At 40.3% G+C, this 24,848-nt stretch overlaps 1 protein-coding gene across 4 annotated transcripts in view; it reads right to left on the bottom strand.

The window, feature by feature from the left end:
• The window catches only part of LOC146557151 (nck-associated protein 5-like), a 106,763-nt gene that overhangs the window by 53,095 nt on the left and 28,820 nt on the right, over positions 1 to 24,848 (bottom strand). For all 4 annotated transcript variants that reach the window (XM_085250139.1, XM_085250141.1, XM_085250142.1 and 1 more), the window contains exons 3-7: positions 24,036 to 24,126; positions 20,913 to 21,083; positions 13,644 to 13,712; positions 9,676 to 9,714; positions 7,964 to 8,083 (exon numbers count right to left, since the gene is read on the bottom strand). In XM_085250139.1, coding sequence (XP_085106265.1) covers positions 7,964 to 8,083; positions 9,676 to 9,714; positions 13,644 to 13,712; positions 20,913 to 21,083; positions 24,036 to 24,126 — 490 coding nt within the window. The remainder of the gene's footprint in view (positions 1 to 7,963; positions 8,084 to 9,675; positions 9,715 to 13,643; positions 13,713 to 20,912; positions 21,084 to 24,035; positions 24,127 to 24,848) is intronic.

Genomic DNA, 24,848 nt, shown 5'->3' with positions numbered 1-24,848 from the left:
AGAGGAGGAATGTGACCAGGAGATATTTTATTTTGTATTTTTATGATCACAGTTATAATTAGAAGTATCAATCATTAATCATTTACCATTGTGGAATCTGATGACAGTATAATCTTTGTTTTATATCTATGGTAATCTGAGTAAAGATTAATGTATGCATATTATCATCATTGTAATCAAGTCTCAAATGGTATCCACAGCATTGTATTCACCGTCCATAACTGGAGGGTCCAGCAGGACCTTGTTCTAATTCATTTGCAGGCCTACATCAGAACATGCACATAGAGAGTTATGTAAACACGCACGTTCACCCTTATTTACACAGGGAGGTCATGTCAGGACATTCTCTAGTTGGACACACAGGCTCACAGAACTGCACAACATGACATGTCACACACTTCTTTTTCTCTAAAGTATCATCTGATGTTTGTATAAGGAGAACTTTGGACTATGGGGAGACTGTTATCATTTCCAGTAAGGTCTAACTGTGTGATGTCATCATGGGTTATATAAGGATGGGGAACGGTCCACTCTTTGGAGATCTGTGGCTGTACGCTTGTCTTCCCATGCTTCTGTCTTAGAAGCATGTAATAAAATCACTATGTTTGTCAACTACACGGACTCGGCTGTTTTTCCTTCTTACCCAAACTGAACCAGACGTAACAAGGGCTCTTTCATTCCTGTAGCGACACCTTGGTTCATGTTACCGGCAATAAGTCAGTCAGTAAGTCTTTTGTCTCGTCTCTAGCTTTCTGCAGCTGGTGTAGTTTCTCTTGAATTCAGCCAGTGACAACCTCTAGCTCACACCGGATGAGCAGGATGAGCTTGGGCACCTCCACGTGGCGCAGAAAAGGGACAATCCCCGAAACTGGGCATAAGCTGAAGGAGTGGGACGTGAGTGGAGTCAAAGAATGTCAGATGGATTGATACCAGGCTATGGTGGTGAAGAGGGCGAGGATGGAGGTAAAGCTGTCAATTAACAGGTTAATCTTTGACCCCATCCTGACCTATGGCCCTGAGCTGTGGGAGACAGAAACAGGTGGATGTTGCCACAGAGTAGAGCTGCTACTCCATTAGTCAGTTGAGATAGAAAGAGCACTAGGACTCTGAGCACCTCCCAGGTGAGGTGTTTTGGGGCTTTCCACCAAGAGAGCCTGGGGCAGAGCAACAACACAAGGAAGAGGTTATGTCTCTGAGCTGGTTTGGTTTCTCGTCATAGAGCTGGAGAAGGTGAGTGGGGAAAAGCTTGGATGAGCAGTAGAAAATGGTTGGAAAGCATCTACTCTGTATCTGTCTTTATGATTTTAAGTAAGCATTTTCTTTACCACGACTGAGATGCAAACTCTCCACCTTCAGTGAATTCTTCAGTAAGTCAGAAGTACAAAAAAAAGTTTGTTGCTTAGCTGCACAGTGGGAGGTCTCATCAGTAACTTTTCTCCAGATGACGACAGACACAAAGTTTGAATCAATCATTTAAAATGCAAGTCTTGTTCTCAAAACTTTTGTTTGTGACTTTACTGGAGATAAATATAACAACTGCGGTTAATATTCAAGCTTCGGGCGGTGTGAGATAATTATCTTACACTACTAATGTAGCCTCCTGGATTACTGGGAATGCTGCATTAGTGAATCAAAGGCTTGGCATTTGGCACATAAAAGTTTTTTTTTGTCATGCTGCCAGCAATGTTGGGTTATTAATATTCTGAACTTTTTTCTGCCACAAAAAAAAAAAAAAAAAATCATCCAAAGCACAAAAGTTTGGGATTCAACATCCACACTGACAAACAGATGACAGTAAAGTTTATTTTCTGGACCGAGAATGATCTAATAAGTATTTAGCTGAGTGATTAATGTGAGGAAAGAGAGTTTAATCAGTGGAAATTCGGCTGAAAATGTTTGGCGGAGGATGGAGAGACAGACTGCAGGTCAAACAGTCGATCCTCTGATAAGAGAAGCTCGAGAAACAAACTCAACTCAATAAACTTCACACGCAAACACAAAACGAGCAGCCAAATTAACAAGAAGTCGGGTTTAATGAGAGGAAAAAGTCTGTAGGTACAGTACTTCTTTCCAGCACAAGCAGCTGAGCATCTCTGCAGAGATGCAGACGCTTCTTCTGCCAGTCTGACCTTTAACGAAAAGGTTAAAGATGAAGGACGGCGTGTCCAACTCCGCTGAGCTCGCAGCTTGCTTAACAGCCTGGAGTGGGAATTGTTGGACCTTCCTGTAAAATTTCCTTGAAGGAAATTGAAGAAATATGTTTTTGCTAATTACCAGTTCAGTCTGTGACAGCAGACTGGTCCCCTGACCCCAATGTTTGTCAGAGGGGAGGAATTATGCTGCGATCTCTGATAATCCAAAAAGACCTTTTGAAACTTCCTCCCTGCTTTCTGCGTAACGACTACAGCATGAGGCTCAGAAACTCACGTCATTAGGATTCAAGGAGTTTTGCTCTGGCTTAAATTCCTCTGCAAGTCTGTTCAAGACCAATCCAAAGCACTATTTCAGTACCCAGCAGGTAGAAAAGCATGCTGTCGCTGTCAGTCACGCCTCTGCCCCACACACTCAGATTTCACCCCTTTAACCTCAACATCGACCAGGTCACCAGCGACCTCTCTGAGGGTACAGTTAGGATTTGCTTTAGCCAAATAAAGTCTCACACAAAGTTTGTGAAGTTTGGATGTTCTAAGTATAGAAGGCTTTTATAACCCTGACCCTTACTGGGTCACTGAGTTTGGTTTGTAACTTGCTTTAATCGGTTGTGTTTGTTTTTTGCTCTAATTTTGTTCTTCTGTCTGGCTTCAGTAACCAAAAGACTTTCCTAGTATGTTTAATATAACATACTGTGAAATGTGCAAATTTCCTGTAAATGTTTGATCTAATTTCACATAATGATGCAGAATAATTTTGAGACTTGGAGGAGAAAATGAAAGAAGTTCGTCTCTCACGTCCGGGCACGATATGTATGATTTCCAGAGACCTGGCAGTTTAAGGCTTCTTGGGCTGGAATCTGCTCGTTTTTCCAGGTGTTAAAGTTTTAATACCCCTCAGCAGCTGCATGGTATATTAGTTATATTAGTTACTGCAGATTGAGGGTCCAAATACCAGTCAGGGCATGCCTCTGGTCAGGGTCTCAGGACAGACCCCTAATGCTGCTCAGCCTGAGAGTATGACTGAGAGACACAACTAACAGAAAAGCACACAGCTGGGTTTGTTTCCCCCTCAGGCCGTTTGCTGTTCATCATCTCCACTCTCTCCCCCCACCTTCCTGTCTCCTGTCGCTATTAGATATAAAAAGAAAGACTTTATTTATCCCAAAAGTGGGAAAATTAACTGCTTTCCAGCAGCCAAAACATCAAAAACAAGTTAGCTTAATGAAATAAATACAAGATCACCACAGCAGGTAGCTCCACATGTATGATTTGGCAGATTTGTACAACAGACACCCTTTCTGACATAACACCGTAGGGGATTTGTGTCTCCTGCTGGTATTGAACCAGCAACGTTTACAGTATGGAGCCAGTAAATTAATAAGAAATACAATGAATACAGATGTTGTGCAAATGTTTAAGACAGTGTTGAGCTGCATGTGCAGTAAGAGGTCAGCATGGTCAGGATCCATTAATTATCCACATCCATTCACCACACCCACGCTCGTTAGGATGAGCCCCCCGTCAGCTGATGGAGGAATCCAAACAATTTGCAATGAAGCAATAATTCTGAATAAAATGCATCTGAATTATATAAAATCCAAGTTTTGTTCATTCAAAAAACGAATCATTAAAGAAAATGTGATTGGTATGTAATAAGATTACTTAAAATCAGAATTTTGGGTGCAAATATTTTTCTTGCTGGTAGAAATCAGATTTAAAGTCTGGAAAACGAAAAAATTCATGTCCATGTGCACATTTTTCCACAGGAATGAGTTTTGTGCGCACAGGAAAAGCGGTATCAGTTTAAATAATAATAAAGGGTTGTTTAAAAAGAATTTATAAAGTGCTTTGAAAAGCAGGTGAAAGTAGAAAGCTTACAGGCTAGATGAAAATGAAAAGGCTGAATAAAATAAAGTTAAAAAGAAAGAAAAACATGAAGATGCAAAATAGAAATGAAATAATTCAGATGAAGGAAAATGGCTAGATACAAAATCTATAAAAGACATGTGGTGGCATCACACAAAATCAAAGGGATCTTGCTCAAAAAATGAAGTATATTAAGTAGTCTTACTTTTATCTTTGAAGGAAGTGCGTGTTTTGTGGATTGACTGAAAGCGTCAATCCACAAAACACAACAAATATTTTATCAAATCTGCAAACAAATTACACATTTTTGAGAGTTTTCTGTTCAATGAATGCTAAATCAAAACTGAAAGAAGTGAAGGAATACCCCAAAAAGCTGAGAACGGCATCGCTGCAGCCTTCTAGAATTAATCAAAGTGTGTGGTGTAGTAGCCCGCTGCACAGTGATTTGCAGAGCAGGTATTCAGCAGTACAGCACACTTGTCATGTGTTTGTAGTTGGCTTCAATGAGCACGAGCGTTCCTGCTGGTACAGTGACAGCGAGAGATCCTCAGCGCACGCTAATAACGCGTTTCTGTCAGCAGAGCTAAAACCTGTTTGAATTCAGGGCTCAAATAAAGGGTAACAAACCGTGCTCTGCCATCTCTGCATTCAGCAGTCAGTTCGAAATACAAACAGAAGCACCTGTCCATCAAAAAAAAAGTCAATTATTTATGGGAGAATCATCAGCTGACCTCAGAACAGCAGAGAAACTTCATGAATCTGTTATTTTTTGTTTCTTTCCACTGCAACACATCTCTGCTGTGCAGACCAGCTGAACTCGTCTAGCAGAACATGTGCTATCGTTGGCTGTTCAGTTTCTCAACGCTCAAATTGCCATTAAATCAGAGTTTAGGAGATTTTAATTAGTTAGAGATTTTATTCATGCTGAGTGATTAAATCTAACTTGATATAACTGTTTGGAAAGTGTGACACAGCCGACCGTAACTTTGATCAGTTGCAGATGAGTCAGCCCATCAGAGAACAGCACTCAGACTCATTATTACTTGGCACTGAGAAGAGTAGACATGTGGCTCCTGTCAGCATGATTACTCACATCTAATAAAAAACACAGACACCTGTGGAGCCGACACAGCTGCATGAAAAGTAAAATTAAACTACACAGGGGACCATCGCTTCCATGACGTGCCCTCAGCGTCATGACTGACCCTAATGCTAGATTCGATAAGCCACAGACCCGAGCCCAGAATACTGCAACAGCTGCACACCTGCAAGCCACTCTGCAACCCTCCTCCACACCAGCTAATCCATTTCTTACCTTCGGGGAGATTTAACTCTGCTCTGCAGTTAATATGTATGGAAACGTGGTTTTTGCACAATTTAAGCTAACATAAGCTAGCATGAATCCCAAGAAGGAAACTTTTCCTGTAATTTTAATTTTTATTCTCATAAAATCCTGATTTAGAAAAATATTTTCTTTTGCAACATAAACTTTTAAACTTTTTATTCATATCAGCTTCAAACTTTATTACAGCAACTCTCTGAACTTCAAACTAGGAAAACAAATGATTGGATATTTGAAACTGAATTATTAACAGGTCTGTGCAGAGTGAACTTAAACACGGCATTAATACCTTTATTTTATTTTTGTTTAATTTTATATCTGTAACACATAAATCTATAATTATGTACATTGCATTATGAGCTTTTTTGAACTTTTAAAGTCATGCTAAAAACATGTAGGCTATGATCTCCACTGCAGTTAGAAAGCAAAATATTTTTGACTCGGCTGTTCTGAATTGAGGTTGATGACTTCGATAATGAGAATTACTCTGGATCGCACAAATGTATCATTTTTTTAAACCTTTGATGCTTTTCAATCAAAATAAACATCACAAAAATGAAAAAGATAATATTTTGATTTTTTTCAGATGAAGAAACTTTATTATTGCTGTCATGTTAGCTGACCTGAGATGTAGAGAAGTGTTTAAAAAGGAATGTTCTGCACTCAGCTTCACATCTGTTCGGGTTTCTAATGAGCTGCTTTATTTCTAAATGCTGAAAATGATCTCATTTAAGCCTCACTTTCCTTTTAGCCCTCTGCAGTGTGTATGGGGAAGCCTGTCACTGTTTCTGGGAAAGAAAAAAACTGTTTGTGCAGTTTGTTAGTTAAAGCTTCACTCACTGATAGGTGTAATAAGAGCAATTAAGAATAAATTTAGTCAATAAATAACAAATGAAGACAGACAGTTACTAATGTTCCCATAACTACTTTAAATGCTTTTAATTTTCTTTTGACTTTTGCAGCTTGCCTCCAATTTCATCAGTGTTTGTCTCGGCATAGTCTTGCCTTTTGTCTTATTCTGTCTCAACCAAAGCTTCTTTCCAAAGATTTTTGCTGGTGCAATAACTAGGCTTCCTACAAAGCTTTGTTTCATGTTTCAGACAGCATGAAACTAACAGCTGACAACATTCTGGGCCTGTATCTGTAAATGCTTTTGTTTGGAAGATATAACAGCAACAAATGAGACATTAAAAGGTCTTAAAAGTCTTAAAATAGTTTTTAAGATTATTTAATGTTTCTGATGCTGAGATAATACCAAAGATGAGTACCAAAAGCTGATAAATGACTTCATTCTAGTCTGTTTTAATTAAGATTGGATTTCTCAACCCTGACTTACGCCAAACCATATGATTTTAAACCTTCTGGACAAACAGTCTCTGTTAGCTGAATCACCTCAATTATTAATAAGAAACTGACAAAATAACAAGCCTGAGCTTGGCTGTTACTGGCATCTGTGATTGATAATGTGACTTCTAACCCGCTTTCATGTCCAGATTATTTGAAACTGTTATTAGCAAAATGTTCACATTAGTGTCGCCCACCCAACTGTCCCGATGCAGGTGGCACTTTTAATTGGCCGGGTGAGGCAGGGGTTGTTAGTCAAAAGGCTTCCTGTCAGGGTTAACTCTTTCATTTATTACCAAACTATTGAACTTTACTGTGCTGCTATAACTTCAGTTTTGTTTTTTTTGATACAGAATTCAATTTTGGGATTGCTGTGATCCTCGTGTTCCCCGCCTTATCTAGGCTAATGTATTAGCTTAAGTCGCTGGTTAATGCCTCCAGGTGACAAAAAGTAATATTAGAATTCAGTTGGAGTAAAATTAGAGACTACCTAAAGAAAGTAAGACCAATAGTTGCCCTTTAACCCCTCTGTGTTCATGTGTTGCTGGCTTATTGTGTTAATTTTTAAAAGCTGTGCAGAAGATGAAAACCTGCTGATAAAAGCTAACTGCTAAAAGCTAACAAGCTAAAACAGTCATGCTATGATTCTCTTTGGGTCTATCACTGCAAGACCTTAAGATTTTAGTCATTTTCGACATGAAAGAAGTTTATGTGCATCTTTGAAGTTATACAGTACAGCTGGCGATGGAGGTCAACAAACTGAGCAATCAACTGTCATCACAGCTAACTGAAAAAATGGAAAAAAAAAAAAAGCTAAGGTTTTAACCTCAGGAGTTTTCCAATTAGAAAAACATGCTCGCCTCTGTCTCCCATTTCTGCACCACTACTTTCCTGCCACAGCTGTGTGAGAGGTCTGCCTCACTATTAGGCTAAAGTCTGGCATAATTAGCATAAAAGAAGAGAAGGGTAAGGGCCGGTAATCCTTGTTTGAGGATGTACAGTGCACTCGAGCATGAAGCCGTGACAAAAACGACACTAATTAGGACAGAAAGAAGGATATAAATCCAGCTGTAAACCCGCTGTACCTCTCTGTGAGTTCATTTGAACACATCCAGGGCGGGTTTCTCTGTCTTTGTGGTCCTCGCTGAAAGTTAGTAACCTTTAGAAGTGGAGCGCTGCTCATGTAAAATTCAAACAGCCTTGGAGCATGCTAGCTCTGTCAGTTTGTGTTTGTATCCGCGGCGCCGTGTGCTCCTACCTGGGAGACGGGAGTAGTGGACATTTTGACACGTTGTTGAAACAGCACGCTCAGTATGCGGTTTTGTTGCTCCAAGTCAAACACACGGGTCCGCAGCTTCACACACTCCTCTTTGAGGTCCTGGAAACAAATACAAAATGGACAGATGACGGCGACTGACGGTGGCACTTCAGAGACATACACGTAAATCAGATGCTAATTTAGCAGCCACAGGGAACGACGGTGTATTCAACTAAAGATGCACATGATGGTGCTCGAAAACATGAGCAACCTGGAAAGGAGGACCTACAGAGGTGTGACTTAAGAGGGGGGCTAAGGTGGCGAAACCCCCATGATACCGCATGAAGTATACTTATAAACTATAGTCAATTTCTCACAGCCGCTGTGACCATTCTTCACATAAACTTACAGCAAAACCCTTCATATGTTACTTAAATATCAGACTTTCTGTGTATAGCATTGTTGGTCATGACAGGGTACTTCTGCCAGGGTTGTTTACAGGATTTCGCCACAGAGTGGGTCCAGGAACGAGACCAGGGAAAGAGAAAATGAGAATATTTGATGATAAATGGTAAATGGTAAATGGCCTGTATTTGTATAGCGCTTTACTAGTCCCTAAGGACCCCAAAGCGCTTTACATATCCAGTCATAATAAACAGAGCATACAGCGTGCAGCCTGCCTGAGAATACCCTGGGCGTGGCTGCGTCTCTTTCTGACTCCACTGCAGGTGCTCAATCGAATCGTGTCCACTCAAGACAGTATTTCAGTGCCGCAGAGACCCAGAAACAGAGCTCAGGTTGTCATTGCTTAAAATAGTGCTGGTTCTGTTTTTTAAGGAGCCTGTGTAGAGCTGCACAGAGCAGGAATGGAGTACATTTTCAAAAAAGACTGCTTCTGAAATGGTCCTGGTGTAATTTACCGTATTTTTTGGACCACAAGGCTCACCGGTTTATAAGGTGCACTGTCAATGAACGGGTCTGTTTTCATACATAAGGCGCATTAAGCGAAACAAAACAGTCAGATAAGTCAAACTTTACTCAACTCATTCTTCTTGCTTCCTCCAATTCCGTATCATTCATTCTTTAATGTTGAATTCTCTCACAGATGCTCTATTCCCGTGTCGTTGCAGTATATTAATGACTAACCTCGTATTATTGATGGATTATCTCAGTTGTTCTCCTGACTGAACTTTTATCGAGTAGAAAAAAGTTAGCGTTCATCCTACAGCTTCACTGTGTTTATGTTATGCAAACATAAACACATAGCTGTGTCGCTAGCGATCACAGAGCACATAATTATATACCAGTTAGCCTAACTTCAGTAACACTACAAACGTCACTTCTGTTTAGTTTTCTCTCTTCATTTATGTTGGAAGTGATAGCAGAGCTGTACGTTTGAATTTTTCCAGAAATCTCTCAGTCAGAACATGGTATATCATGATTAGGTGGAAACTAGCGAGCTAACTTCCTGCTAACTTCTAACTCTAATAAATTTTGTTTTCATGGATGCCTGGATGTACAACTTAATTGTTACACCTGGTAAAGCAGTCACACTGATCATTTTATTAAAGATGAAAGAATTTAGATCGTTTTTAACTCTCAGTGATGCCGCAGTGTTTGTTTGACTTTGGGACCTGAAGCGGAGTTTGGTCTCGGATTACTCCGTGAGGCTCCTGACTACGGTAGCCGTAATGCTCCGACAATGTACAAACCTTTTGCGTGAGAAGAGCCTGGACCACCTGATTAGCCACCTGAAAGAGACGAGAAGGAACAATGTGTTTAAAAAAGTTTGGTCATTATTTTAAGAGTTGAACTTTGTGACTTTGAGATGCAAAGAGATTGTAAAACGACCGAGAATAAAGTTCAAAAATGAGGATTTAGAGGCGTGGACGGTGCCGTGAGGACAAACTGACATGGCGTTGCATCAGAGTCGGGCTCGTTGAAACCACACAGCTGTTGCCCGCGGTTACTGCATGTCTGACCACAGAAAATATACACATGGTTAATGTTGATGTCCTAACTTTTTCATTCTGTATTCTGTGTGAATTTCAGCAGGAAGAAGAAAAAGTTCAGCTCAGTTGTATGGATTGATTTTTAAAAAAAGAAGAAGAAGACTAATCTGAAACGCTTTCTTTCCTGCTTATTTTGATTTCTGAAGTGGAGGCATACAATATATCTTGGCACTGGAATAATAAGTATGTTTTGATTCTTTTGTATGTGGGCCACAAAATTATTTCCCTCCACCTCTTTCATCTTTCTATCAAAACGCCTTGCCTCAGCTCATTCAGATGATGACAGGAAACCATCTCAATGCCCACCCCCCCAAAAAAAAGAAAAAAAATCATCTGCATAATGAGACTGAAAAGCAGCAGAAGCGGTGGCGGTAGCAGAGAAATTAATCCCACAGCAGAAACTCTGAAATATCTGTCCTCAGACAGATTCTCATGGGCAGCAATCTCCATGGTACCAAGCCCATTAGTGAAGGCTGCTAAAAAACTAAAGTGGCACTGTCGTGGTGGCTGGAGAGAGATGCAGGAAAAGATGGAGAGACTTTCAAAGTGCTGTCAGAGGGAAGGAGTGCAGTTAGACAGCCTCGTGTTAGAGGTGAGAGTCCGTGCTCCTGAACGCCGAGACTCACTTCTTCATATCGCCAGGAGCTCTGCTGTCTGTCTACTTCAATTAAAGATCTGGGGCCTGTGCTTCGTACCGCGCTAAGTGAGTTAGCTGGATTAGATTGTTGACGATTTCGCGTGATCCTGGATCGTTCGGTTCCCCGAAGCCCATCCGGGACTTGCTGTCATAGCAACAGAGCCGTAAGCGTAAACCTGCTGGGGAGCAGGTTTACTTTATGTAAACAGGATTAGATCGCGGCCACGCAGGTATGCCCGCGTCATTCATACGAAAGCAACAGCGATATTCCACCACTGTTTCACCATAAATAAATAACATCACTGTAACCAAAGATAATGCAGCACTTGATCCTTTTATTGATTTCACACAGATACATACAGGTCATTCCCTAAAAAAGGGAAATGTACTATTAACATTCTATTACATGTATGTGATTATTACAGATGTAATTCATATTTCAGAGTAGTAATTGTAAATTACTTCGTGTAATCAAGATGAGAGACCACGGCTATAAAAGCGAAGGTGGATTTGGGAAGTCTGTCGCAGTCATATCCTGTCCGTTTACGCGAGCAACCCATTGCGGAAGGTGCAAGATTGATAAGGAGAGTCCTCAGAATTCAGCGTATATTGCGGGACAGACAGGATCCTTTAGCTCAGCGCGACAGTGTGCTCATAGAGAGATATCGATTTTCCCGTGAGGGTATTATTCACTTAACCAACTTGTTGACGAGGGGGTGCAGGACCACCACCTGTCTTTTTTTTTTTGCTCTGCCCTTTTCTTGGTTGCTGTTATGAACAAACAAACAGAGTATTCCAGGGTCTCTTTCCAAGAGACGACAAGCAATATAAGTGATAAATATTACCATTCTGTAGAATATTCTTATATTTCACTTTTACTTGTTCCCATGTTCTAGTGGGTCCTGTTGTGGCTCTAATGTGAAAGGGGATATAATATAACATATTATAATATAATATAATGTAATATAATATTGGATAATATGGTGTGATATGATAAATCTACCCTACCGCCTACTGGTGTTGGCCAGAGGGGCCGATGGCGCAATATGGCAGCCTGGCTTCTGTCAGTCTGCCCCAGGGCAGCTGTGGCTACAACCGTAGCTGCCTCCACCAGTGTGTGAATGTGAGAGTGAATGAATAGTGGCATTGTAAAGCGCTTTGGGTGCCTTGAAAAGCGCTATATAAATCCACTCCATTATTATTGTTATTATTGAATTACTTACGAGTTTGATTTGTCAGCAACTTTCTGCCAGCCCTCTCTCCTTGCTTTTGCAGCCTTTGCAGTGTTCCCTTGCGTTTTAATTAAACTCTGAAACTCCTGAAATCCCTCACTCAAGAGTTCTTGCTCTGCTGCCGAAAAATACCGAGCGCGCTCCTTCGACATTTTCGCCGACCAATCAAAGGGTTGCCGATCAATGTTTCTACTATCGATGCGTAGCCCCTGTTGGGCCACCCAGTGATCTCACATTACTTCATCCAGCTATACTAATCATCAACAACAGGTGTGTTCGGGGAACCGGAATAGCGAGCTCAGAGTTAGCGCGATGATTTGGTCTTGGATGTTTCATTTGATCTTGGATGTAGTAAGCGACGTACGAAGCACAGGGCCCTGGGCATCCCTCTGTAGACTCCACCAGTGCTCATAATAAACAAAGTGTGTTTGTGCGTCTCCTGCTGTAGCTACAATCACAAGACTGTCGGAGTCCTGAGAAGTAGACAGCACTGTGTGGACATTTTAGTTTTTTGTTTGTTTGTTTGTTTGTTTTTGGGGGGGGGGGGGGGGGGTAATTCATCTTACACTCCAAGAAATAATCCTCTCTACATTCATTTACCTTTTGGATGGTTGGAATTGGAAAGGTTGTTGATGTGAAAACAACATGTAAATTACCACAGTGAGCTGCATCCAGAGTATATACAGGGCATCCACAGCATTAGGACAAACTCAGGCCTCGGTCACACACACCTGTTCAGAAAAATAGTATCCCCTGATTGGTTGGAGAGTGGTTGCTGGGCATTGCTAGGTGAAATTGGTTGCAAACAGGTACGTGGTGCTGCGAGAAAAACTTCCTTGGAATTTCTTTGATCACTAGCAGGTTGCTGGGTTTAGCTGCAACAGTTTGGCTGGAAGATGCTGACTTGTCTGCAAACACTGGATAGTCAGGCAGTGCTTGCAGATAAGCTGATTAACCTGCAGGTGACGCAGGGCAATCACAAGGAGGTTTTTCTTAACTTGCTTTCCACCAAGGGAGGCCCCTTTAAAGTTTACATATATCTAACTGAGTCCGAGATTGATGTCTTGGGTTTTTTGCAGTTTCTCTGAGCGTTACATTGTTCCGACCTTGGTGATAAATTAGTTGGGACGTTCAGTCCTAGGAAGACTGGCAGCTGTCCTGATGTTTTCCACTCATGAACAATCCTTCTCACTGGAGAATGATGGACTTCAAATTGTTTGGAAAGAACCTTATAACCCTTTGCAGAACTGATTGGGCATCACTGCTGATGTCTGTCGTCCTCAGCATTCTGCTACCATACACCTACTTCTGCATTTTGGCTTGATTACTGTTCAATAAATGACTCTGTGTCATATGTCATGTGCTTTTGTTCATCTCAGGTTGTTTTTATTTCATTTTTAGACCTGATAAGAATTACAGATGAGTTTCATTATGTCTTTTATGACTTTGTCTGTCTATGGAAAGTCCAGTACAGTCTATGGATGCAGCCTGCTTATCAAGCTAGCCAGCATTAGATCTCGTAACTAAACGTGTAACGGTGTAAACTTCTGTTTTTTATGTGCAGTCTTTTTAGGGTTTTATGAGGACTGACTCACTGTAGGTTGGTACTGTATACCAGCTAAATTTTTCAGACCCTAAAAATGCCATTTACTGGAGAATGACCATTTTTGGTGGTACAAATCAGTGCAAATATAAGCCTTAATTATAAGCCTTATAAGCCTTAATTATTAATGAAAAATAAAAGTGTGATTTCATTGTAAATACATGCTGTATATCTTCTGCAGTGTGGGATCACTCACCTCATCCAAACAGCGTTCGTACTGCTTCCTCTGGTTATCGTTTTCCATTGACAGAGCCGAGTTTTCTGCCTGCAGACACAAAACGCACGCATGCAAACTGCATTAATAATTTCTGAACGCACTCATATAAATAAGAAAATAAACAAAAATATGTAGGATAGAAAATGTGATTAATTATAGAACTATGAGAAACGTTAAAGGTCTTGATGCTGTTTTCTCTGGATGGAGGTGAGTTGTCTATCTAGACAGTACTCTCCCTGAAGCACTTGGATTTGTTGGTTTCACTGGAGAGAGATGGTCGTAAATGAACGATGCCTTAAATTTCAGGCATCCCAACTTAATCCTGCAGACCCTCACTGTGTCTGCGAGGCTGACCTGAGGTACCTCAGCTATAATTCAATTACTGACAGAGGTTCAGGCCCGACACCATTCTGGGAACTCAGCGGGCGACTTTCTACACAAGTGATTATTCTTGTAAATCTGAAAGGCCAGGCCACCTGAGCTGGCTTGTTTTCACTTAGTGTTGTGGGCAACTCCTCGGAACAACAAGTTCACAGAAGATCACAGAAATGGCTGATCACAGGAATGAACAGAGTTCAAAGAAGAACTCGCCCCACACAGATCAACACCACCTGTATCCCTGTGCAGCAGGCAGAGGTAAACAACACAGTATTTCAGCAGCTGAAATGATGCTGATTACTGGCTTCAGGCGTGAGGAAACGGTTTACTTGACTCTTAAAATGAGAACTTTGGAGATTTAAATGTGGGTTAGGTAGCTTTGTCATGTTTTAAACCCTCATTTTCTATTGAAGTCTAAACTGACTAACTTAATAAATAAGACATCCCCCGACTCTTTTGGAAGAGGACTGAGGTCACATTGACCTTTTGTCCTTCACATAGACTGTTAGAGGGATCTGTGACTTTCTGCTCCAAGTGCCTAAATTCCCCGTTTGGTTAAAGCATCTACAGGAAGCCACGCCGGCTAAAGTCAACTTAGAAATGAAGTCCACCCGTCAGACTCGCTGGTTACACCTGGTTTAAAGAACAAGATGGCGATGGACAAAACATCTTGAAGCTTCATAACCACTGAGTGGCATCTTTCATACTGTCTATGAATCCTAGCTAGCCAGCTCTAACTTAGCATCTGTCTGGCATTGGCTGCTGTGTCTTGTGCAACTTGGCTGTGTCAGTGTGTGTCTTTGTCCTGTCTTCCTCCTCTCGCTCCTAACTGGTCACAGCAGTTGGCCACCCCTCCCTGAGCTTGGTTCATCCAGAGCTTTCTTCCTGTTAAAAGGGAGTTTTTCCTTCCCACTGTCCCCAAGTGCTTGCTCATAGAGGGTCATTTGATTGTTGGGGTTTGCTCTATCTTATTGAAGGTTTTTTTTTTATATATATAATGCAAAGCACCTTGAGATAAGATAGATAAGATAAGATACCTTTATTAGTCCCACGAGTGGGAAATTTCATGTCTGGGCAACTGGGCAACTGTTATTGTGATTTGGCACTATATAAATGAACTGAACTGGACTGAATTGTCATTATACTGATACTTGTGTAAAGTGTAGAAGTAAATTTAAATCTAATTTGATATACAAAGAGGTGTTTACAAAGGTTATAAAGCTAGTTATGTAGCTATTTGGTGGTTACGTGTTTTGATATTTACATGTTTACATGTTTGAATGTTTAGACATGCATGTTCAAACATGTAATAAGTATGTGTTATATCTACCTGGTTGTTTTCCCTGTTTTGATCTGAGTATAAGATTTCCTGGCTTCTGAGAGGCCAGTGAAGTATTCATGAGGGCGGCACACAGGAAGTGTGGGTTGTTGTTGCTGTGTGCTGAGAGTAACGCGGCTGCTAAAAAGTTATCCGTCTCCATCTTGCTGTTCCTAATTATTCAGAGAGATTCCGAACCATCTAGTGAACCCTCACGTTACACTTGCATGAAGTATATCTGCTGGTATCGCAGTACATACAGTCCTATGCATGTCTTATAGTGTTTGCAAATACAAGCTGTGCGTTTGTGCGTGTGCAAGTTCTGGTACTGTACTTTGAGTCTTTCAGCCTGTTATGTTATGAGTTCACACTTGCTCTTGCAGTTGCATTACACCATCTTTACAAATGAGCCTGATGGATTAATGTGTCAATGTGTAGATTGCAAGTAAAAAAAAAGTTTATAGGTGTCAATCAATCTGGCTTGAAATAAATTGTTTTTGCATCTGCGAAACATATTAAACCCCCACAAAGTGATCCTGCATGTACAGATAAATCACTTGCAAAGCTGTAAATGTTTGGCAGCGCGCTTACAGTCGGGCTCCCTCGTCCTTGTTTGTGCACCGTTAACTTGTTCGATCTGCAGAAACCATCACATCAATCAGTGTTTCAGACTTAACTGTCAACTTTCACTGAAAACTCAGACTTGGTGGAGGAGCTGAGCAGTTCAGCAGTTCCCCTCAGTTAGAAGAAAGTCGGTTCACTCTGTTTTTATTATTTATATTCTCACTTTTTGGAGGTTTTCAAAGCAAATATTTTACTTTCTGTGGCGGACTATGTGGAAGGTGCCCAAGTGTGCCATAATGACTGGAAAGTAGTTTGAACCTAAATTGAAAACTCTCTAATGTGCATCTCTCTCTCACTCTTCAGTTTGACATTAAAGTTTAATTACCATGAAGAAGCAACAGCGTGAAAGCCACAAAAACACACTCCGAATCATCCATTTAGGGTCATCAGAGTAGGCAGGAAAATTGATGCAATTTAAGGTGTTCTTTTATTTTAAAAAACCATCATTAATGACAAACTCGTTATACAGGCTTTGACCAGGTTATTACCAAGGAAAATTAACTTTCACTAAAATATCACTGCAAATCATGCATGGACTGATGCCGGAAATCACTAAACTCATGCTGGATGCAAAATTAGAGACACATACTGTACAGTGCTATGAAAAAGTATCCACCAGCATCCTGACTTCTTATTCTTTTGCATATTTGTCACACTTACATGTTTCAGATCACCAAACAAATGTTTATGCCATGCAAAGATTACTTGACTTAATAAAGAAAGCAGTTTAATTTGTTAAAGGAAATAAATTATCCAAACTGTGTGAAAAAGTAATCGCCCCCCTTGTTGGCCTCTATTAGCTGGTTGGGGCACCCTTGGGAGCAAAAACTGTAATCAAGCATTTAATATAACTGGCAACAAGTCTTTCACATCACTGTGGAGGAATTTTTTGCCTGATCTTCTTTGCAGAATTGTTTTATTTCAGCCTCGACCTACATCTGAGGTTTTTCAAGCTCAATTCTTATTTACCTCCAGGGTTTGACTTGGCCACTCAAATTTTGGTTTCAGGCAGACTTCTTGTTTTGTTTCAGATGATTGTCCTGCCTCATAGGCTAAGAGCAGCTGAGCTTCAAGGCAGGAATTTATGGCTGGACGTTCTCCTTCAGAAGAATCATGAATTCAGTAAAAGGCAGAATTCATGGTTCCATCAATTACGGCAAGTCATCCTGAAGCAGCAAAGCAGCCGCAGACCATTACACTACCGCCACCATGTCTGACTGCTGGTATGAGGTTTGAGTCCCATTACAATCCAGATGTAATGGGACTCAAACCTTCCAAAAAGTTAAGCTTTTTCTTGTCAGTCCACAGAATATTTTCTGAAAGTCTTTGGGATCATCAGGATGGTTTTTCCCAAATGTGAGATGAGCCTTTGTGTTATTTATGGTCAGCAGTGATTTTTGTCTTGAACTCTCCCATGGATTCCATTTTTGCAGAGTCTCTTTCTTATTGTTGAATCATGAATTCTGACCTTAACTGAGACATGATAAACCTATGGTTCTTTAATGTTGTATGGGGCGATCGTGGCTCAAGAGTTGGGCGTTCGCCTTGTAATCGGAAGGTTGCCGGTTCGAGCCCCGGCTTGGACAGTCTCGGTCATTGTGTCCTTGGGCAAGACACTTCACCCGTTGCCTACTGGTGGTGGTCAGAGGGCCCGGTGGCGCCAGTGTCCGGCAGCCTCGCCTCTGTCAGTGCGCCCAAGGGTGGCTGTGGCTACAATGTAGCTTGCCATCACCAGTGTGTGAATGTGTGTGTGAATGGGTGGATGACTGGATATGTAAAGCGCTTTGGGGTCCTTAGGGACTAGTAAAGCGCTATATAAATACAGGCCATTTACCATTTACCATGTTGTTCTGGGTTCTTTTGTGACCTTGACCTCCTGACTCGTTGATGTGCTCTTGGAATAATTTTAGTCAGCCAGTTACTCCTGTGGCCACTTCACCACCAGTCCAAGTTTTCTTCATTTGTAGATAATGGCTCCCACCGTAGTGCAACGGAATCCAACGACTAAGAAATGGTTTTATAACCCTTACCATACTGATAGATGTGTTGCTTTTTCAGATCTTTTTGCCTATTTCAATTTGTCAGACAGCTTCTGTTTAAGTCATTTCTTGATACAAAAGGTTTAAAAAAAATTTAAAACTTTGAAAACTGTTAAATTTTAAAAAAGAAAGAAATGTATGATCAGTAACCCCATTAAAAAGAAGAATTTGTATCCCTGAAGCAGCAGCAGATTAAATTTCATGAGTATTTCATGGACTGCTGTGAGACTGTGTTGAACAGCCAACAGAACAACACAAGCAAAGCCGAGTGAATTCACTCTTTTTTTTTCTCTGTTTTTCTTCTGTGAGGCTTTTCAGTGGATATAAGCTCCATCAATAATGGCTGCCCGAGATCTCAGCAGATGGCGAGTCCTATGACCTATTCAGCAGGGAAGATGTAACGGGGGGTGGGGGGGTGCATACTGTACATTCACTGGAACACTGACTCCAAATGTTAACTACCCTGGCAGCCTTTTAATTATCACCTCCTGGATATGAATAACTCCTTTGTCTTCTGCAGTTTCTGTGCCCTTAGGACCGCGCTTCAACATAATAGAGCCTCTTTTGTTGTCCTATTCAAAGATGGACAGAGGCCTTACAAAACACGATGTGTGTGCTTGTTTTTCTTCTGCTTTGCTCACTGTTTAAAAAAAATGAAAGCACCATACAGACTTGGATGCTCTGAGCAACATATAATGGCTGTTAATTATCATTTGCAAGCAATTCAATTTACCCCTTAACATCCACCAGGTTACTGGCAAACCATGTAGGGGTAGGGTTATGCCTGCACATTGTCCACATGCTAAAAAAGCATAGTTTCAGAAACTAGAAGATTTATGTGTTAATTTAAAGTCTCGTACATGCCATTGGACAACAAGATTTCCTTCTGAATATGCGAAATAACTGAAAATGCCATACAAAAATGTGACCCTAAATCTAAATCTGAACAGGTAACGTGTAACCTAGTTAATGTAGGGTTCCCATGGGTCATTAAAAAGTCTTAAATTTTGAAATGAAAGGAAATTTTTTAAATAGGTTTTAAATTGGTTAAAAATATTGCTACTGACTATAATTTCTATATATTAGTAAATCCGTATCAAATAAATTTCTTTTAGGGTGTAATTACATGGTCTGTAACACTAGGGGGTGCTATACTACTAAAATAGTTCTACTATTACACAATAACCCAGTCGCACTAGAGTAAAAATAGGATGGCAACCACCCTACGACAAGGAAAACTAGATGGTTGATAGTTCAGCACGCTCAAACTCATCATTCTATTACAAGGTGATAGCAAGTTTGCTGGGCTCCCACACTGCAGCAGATTTGTCACTATCGGGAAGAATCTGTGGTTCTGGCTGTAAGTAGTGATTTTATATTTAATGGTAATTTCTTTGGATGTGATTGGACAACAGATTTGCAAAAGATGAAAACAGATAAGTGACAGATAACTGACCAATTTTTCACAGTTAATAATTTATTATCACAAACAAATTGCATGTAATTGCCAGCCTGACAGAACGAACGCATCTTATTGCCATTCGGACTCACCAAAGTCACTGTGAAGATGGCGGCTGACTGTGACTGGTTGCAATACTGGTCTTGTCTTCAAAGCAGCCATTTCAGAGGCAATGAGATCGCAGCTTTGGTAATTCTGGTTGTGCTTCAATTTCCAACCACTGTTTCATCTTGTTTTTATCTGTGAAAACCGCTATTGGTAAAACTCTGGATTTTGTAAAGATCAACAAAACTATTATTTATAACACAAGAAAACCAACGATGCCACTTTTGTCTTTAACTTTATTTATCAGCAGTGCTCATACAAGGACTTAAAAACCTTCAACAATCACAGAGAAACTGAACTGTTTCCATTATTGTCCACAGGCTCTGTGGTGTCCCACATAATGACCCACCCAAACGGTTTACAACACCTAGTTTTAATTGTTTTCAATTAACTATGCACCACCCATCAAATTTAACTTCTTCAGCTCCAGCTGAATATATATAGCACATATATAAATGTGACTTACCTACCAAAATAAAAAAATGTAGCGCCATTATCAAATGGCTTTCCTAAAACAGGAAAATAAGATGAACTAATGCTAATTTTAGGGCCAGCAGCTGCTGGGTATGACAGAAACCCTGCTGACAATTACTGAAAATCCTAAATTCAAGTGACTTTTTCACATTACTTGTGTTTTCTGCCCAGAAGTCAGAAATCCAAAGAAATTAACTTCAGTGTCATGTGAATCTCGTGGTTGCTTTGTTTTATGTTCTATATAATTTAAAGGAGAAATGGATCTGGGTTCTTATGGCGTAAGGTCTTAAGAAGCATTGCTTTCGTTTTCTTTTAATAATGGTGCAGGAACTCTGTGTTAAGAGGCTGACTTGAATAACATAGACATTTAAAAACTATGTGTTTAATGCTCCCTGCTTCTGGGAGATTTGAGTTTTTCTTCTGATTTCTTTAATAATGTAAAGCACCCTAGGCTTCGGCTAACACTTTTACATTTCATCACCACATAATGTTGTCTGACACCTTGTGAATGGCATCTTGAAGCTATAACAGCACAATCGGCTTACCTGCTGTTGACCTCACTGTTTTTGAGAGTGGGAAAAACTAACACATAGTTTATATTCTTAACCGGTCACGGTGAAAGCATTAGGGGTGGCCTACAACCACATAATTTTGCAACCATTAACACCTACTCAATAACCCTTCCTACATAAAGATACAGCAGTCAGAGTTATGTTCATCCAGTGCCACCTGTTTATTTCTACCCATCAAATGTAATATGTTTAATTAAACATATTTCTCAGTCTGACATGGTGAAAGTGAAAAGTTGTGGACGAAGCCTAAGAACTGGACCGTGCAATCCACTTTATTACCTCGAGCGCTCTGAGCCGCTCCAACAGGGGATTGCTGTCCTTTGAATTGTCCTCTAAACCGCCGTCGCCACCACCGGCCTCGGGCGAGGTGGACATCTCTGTTGTTGGTGTGGCAGATGTGGGACCCTCCAGACTGTCCTGTTGCTTCCACATTTCTTCCAGGAGTTTGTCCTGGAAAGCAGAGAGCATATCAAACATGCATGCCTTGGAGTCACAAAGAGATGAAAACTAAATGCTCCATATTCCATAAAGCTCCAGTTATAAGAGCAATAAATCTTGATGAGCTGCACACTGAGAGCTGCAGCCACTGCATCAATAAAGCTGCCCTGCTTCACTTCAAAGATTTATTAAACTTCTATTATTTATGCTAAAATGTGCCAGCTAGTGCTCTAGGCTACTGGATTATGTAGACATTAAAAAGAAGAGGCTCCAAAATGGAGTCTTGGGGAACTCCATACCATTTATCTACACTTAAATTAGACCCACTGTGCTTTTTCCTTTTTGATTGTCTCATATTACCTGTAACTGGGATGGATTTTCATATTAAACATGGCTAAGGTTTAAAATAATAAGGTCAAAGAATGTAGACGTAATCCCTGTGAGACAAAAGCTCAGACGGCACACTGCTCTAAACATTCAGTTTCACACATTTTTTTTCCAATCTTGGCTCTCTATGATGTCATAGAGATGAGATATCTCTATTATGGTCATTTAAGGCACACAGCTTTGGCTATGGGCACAGAAACTCCACCCACATATTGTTTGCGAGTGGCAGCCAATAAGAATAAAGTTGGCATAAAGGGGGAGGGGCTATAATGGTTTGTCTGTACTCGTACACGTGTATTTTGGCACTTTTTCTGTGTGCTGTGGACTTTTGTCGACACATGAACGGCATTTTGGACACTGAAAACTGAGCTTTTCACAAACTCCTGCCACAGTGAAGATTTTCAAAGACTCAGTTTCTGCATTTAGACACGAACAAAGTCAGCATCAAAGGTGTGCACCTTTGGGATGCTAGTTTAGCTCAGTGGGTGAGCAGGTATGCCACATGACCACAGTTTGTGCCTTCCATCTCTCTCTCCACTTTCTTCACCACAAATGTGCCCCTAAAAAATAGTCTCCAAAAAAAAGGGCTTTTATCTCCTCTTTTCATGTCAGAATGTGTTATTGTATGTGGACTGGACTGGTCAACGTTTCTTCAAGGTTAGAGTTATATTACCTCCTGTTGCTTTGACATGCTCTTGACAACACTTAAGATGGTTTTTCTGTTTTACTATTTTATTATTATTATGGTATGAATCAGAATACTTTATCGATCCCAGAGAAAATTATGTAATGTAAGGATTATTCTGAACTGTGAATCATGCAAAGCTACTCTAGGAAAGTCAGGAATAAGAACATGTTAGTAGTAAACAGTCCCTATTCTTTAGATGGTATTAGAACAGATTTAGCAGTGAAATAAGTAGCACTTAGCCTTTTTCCCAGTCATGGATCAAGCATAGTCTTAGACTAAATTAAAACTTTCAATTAAACTTCAACTGGGAAAAGTATTTAGTCTGAGATTAGTGATAATCCATGTCAGAGAAAATAATTCCCACACTTTCAGTGGATATAAGTTAAGACCTTAAAAAGAGCTGAGCTGCCTCTGTGATGTTCTCATCATTTTACTGATACTCAGTTACAGAGTAAATGGAGTTTACAACATAGAATATAAAAGTACTGTATGTAGATGTTTGGAGACAGTGGCAGGAAGCAGAGCTGAAGATGCTCAGACTTTCACTGGGATTGACCAGGATGGACAAGTTTGAAATAGATACATCAGAGAGACTCTTTGGTTTTGAGGATTTGGAAAGAAATTTAGAGAGTCAAAGCTGAGATGGTTTGTAGACGTGCAGAGGAGGGATAAAGGATATACTGAACAAAGGATGTTGAATATGGGTCTGACAGGGAGGAGGAAAAGAGGAAGACCTCAGAGGAGGTTCATGGATGTAGTGAAGGAGGGCATGCAGGGGATGCTGTGACACAAAAAGATCCTAGAAATACTGTGGTGACTACTAAAGTGAGCGCTGAGAGAAGAAGATAACATACAATACATGGAGTATATGTAGCAGTGTAGGACATCCTTTTCTTTTTCCCATCACTGTTTTGGTTGATACACACAGTTCAAGCAATCTAAGCTTCATGCATTTTGCACTCTAATGTGTTTTTTGGAGCATCGCTCATAGATGATAAACTGCCTGCACATGAGGCTGGCCCTTAATACAATGATGCATCATCTTTCACTTTGCATTATTAGTATAAAACTGCAGAATACAAACATTAAAAAAAGCTTTGACTCAAACAGGAGAAGATGGATCGAAGTATGAAAAGGACAAGATGGATAACGCTGAGATTCCTAATTATGAGACTTGTTTGCATTTGCTATACGGTTCATTAGCTCCTGTGATTTGCACATTTAGCCACACCAACATTACTCATAAACAACATCAAAGCTGAAGATCTGGAGCATGTGTGACTCTGTGTTCCCACAACACAATAAAATTATTGCATTGTGGGGACTTGGATCTATCTGGAGACACAACGCAGACCCCCGCAAGCTAAACTATTGCATCATTATTGGTAGTTCCATAAACACGATATTTTTTCATAAACATAAATATCTAAAAAGACTGTGTGGAAAAAGTATTTTAAATGTATTCATTGATCCCTAGTCATATGCAGTTGCATGGATGGATATTCCCATGCGTACAGCAGGTTTTAAAACTATGCATCATCCCAGCAAAGTGTCCATTATTATATATATTTTTTAATACTCCAGCAAGCACATGAAAATGAACCACATCAACCACCCACTTCTACACAAAGCATAAATGTATTATAAACTTGATTAAAAACAAAAAAGGAATTTTAAAGTGAGATCAATAGTGTATCTAAAAGTAAATCACCCCGTGTATTTCATCTATATAGTAAATGAAAAATATCATCTGTTAATTTATTTTCTTGTTAGAGTTCAAGACATTATTGCAAATAATGTTTGTAATTTGTCTGTTTCACATTATTTCAGATTTTTCTGAAACTTCCATACCCGAAAGAAAGAACTTGTGACTGAAAGTGTGTTGGTACCTTGTATGCTTTCATTAGGTCCAGTGGGTCCACCTTGGGCCCTTCCAGTGAGTCCTGGTTCTGTAGTAGCGTTCGCACCGTCTCCTCCATGCTGTGGTTAGGAAGAAAACAAACCTGTTAAAATATAATCTTCTTAATGAGAGATAAATTAATTGCAATTAAGTGTTGCAGGACATGTAAAAGGCTAATTATTATTGTGGATAATTTATATTTTAGAATACATTTTAACCATAGACATTTTATGGCACAGCTGCTGCTCCTCCACATCAATTTGAGCCAGCTGAAGTGGTTCAAGCGCTGCCCGGAACCCCCCAGCCCTCATCCTGGAGGAGACCCAGTGAAAACTAGAGAGATTATACCTCTATGGCTCTCAATTGACTTGGTTTCTTTCCAGAAGTGCTCAAGGAGGCTGCTGAACAGAGGGAGTAAGGTTATATCCCTGCTAGCAGCTCTGTGAAACTCATGACTTAAAATCTAATCTCAGTTTAATGGGAAATAGTTTTTATATCTTGTTCCCTATTACCATTTTCTATGTTATCCTGCTATCACTGGTTAGAATCAGGGAGCATTGGCCTCTGTGGGCAACTCAGTCTCTGCAGTGCTGTTAAAAAAAACCCTAACTTCTCTGAGATATACATGAGGTGCATTTTGGTGTCTGGGATACAGCTAGACTTTTCAGCCGCTGACACCAAATACCATTTGTTGTGGTGTTTTACATTTTTCACACATGATCGCCAAAAAAGGGCCTAAAGTTTCCCTTTCTCACATGTAGCACAGAGCAGGAAACGCTTCAGACTCTTCTCACAACTGGAA

The sequence above is a fragment of the Mchenga conophoros genome, linkage group LG16 (assembly GCF_057382185.1).
Source record: "Mchenga conophoros isolate Kocher_MC1m ecotype Shallow Benthic linkage group LG16, M_conophoros_male_GT1.1, whole genome shotgun sequence".
NCBI classification, from domain to species: domain Eukaryota; kingdom Metazoa; phylum Chordata; class Actinopteri; order Cichliformes; family Cichlidae; genus Mchenga; species Mchenga conophoros.
This window is presented reverse-complemented; position numbering and strand designations above follow the sequence as displayed.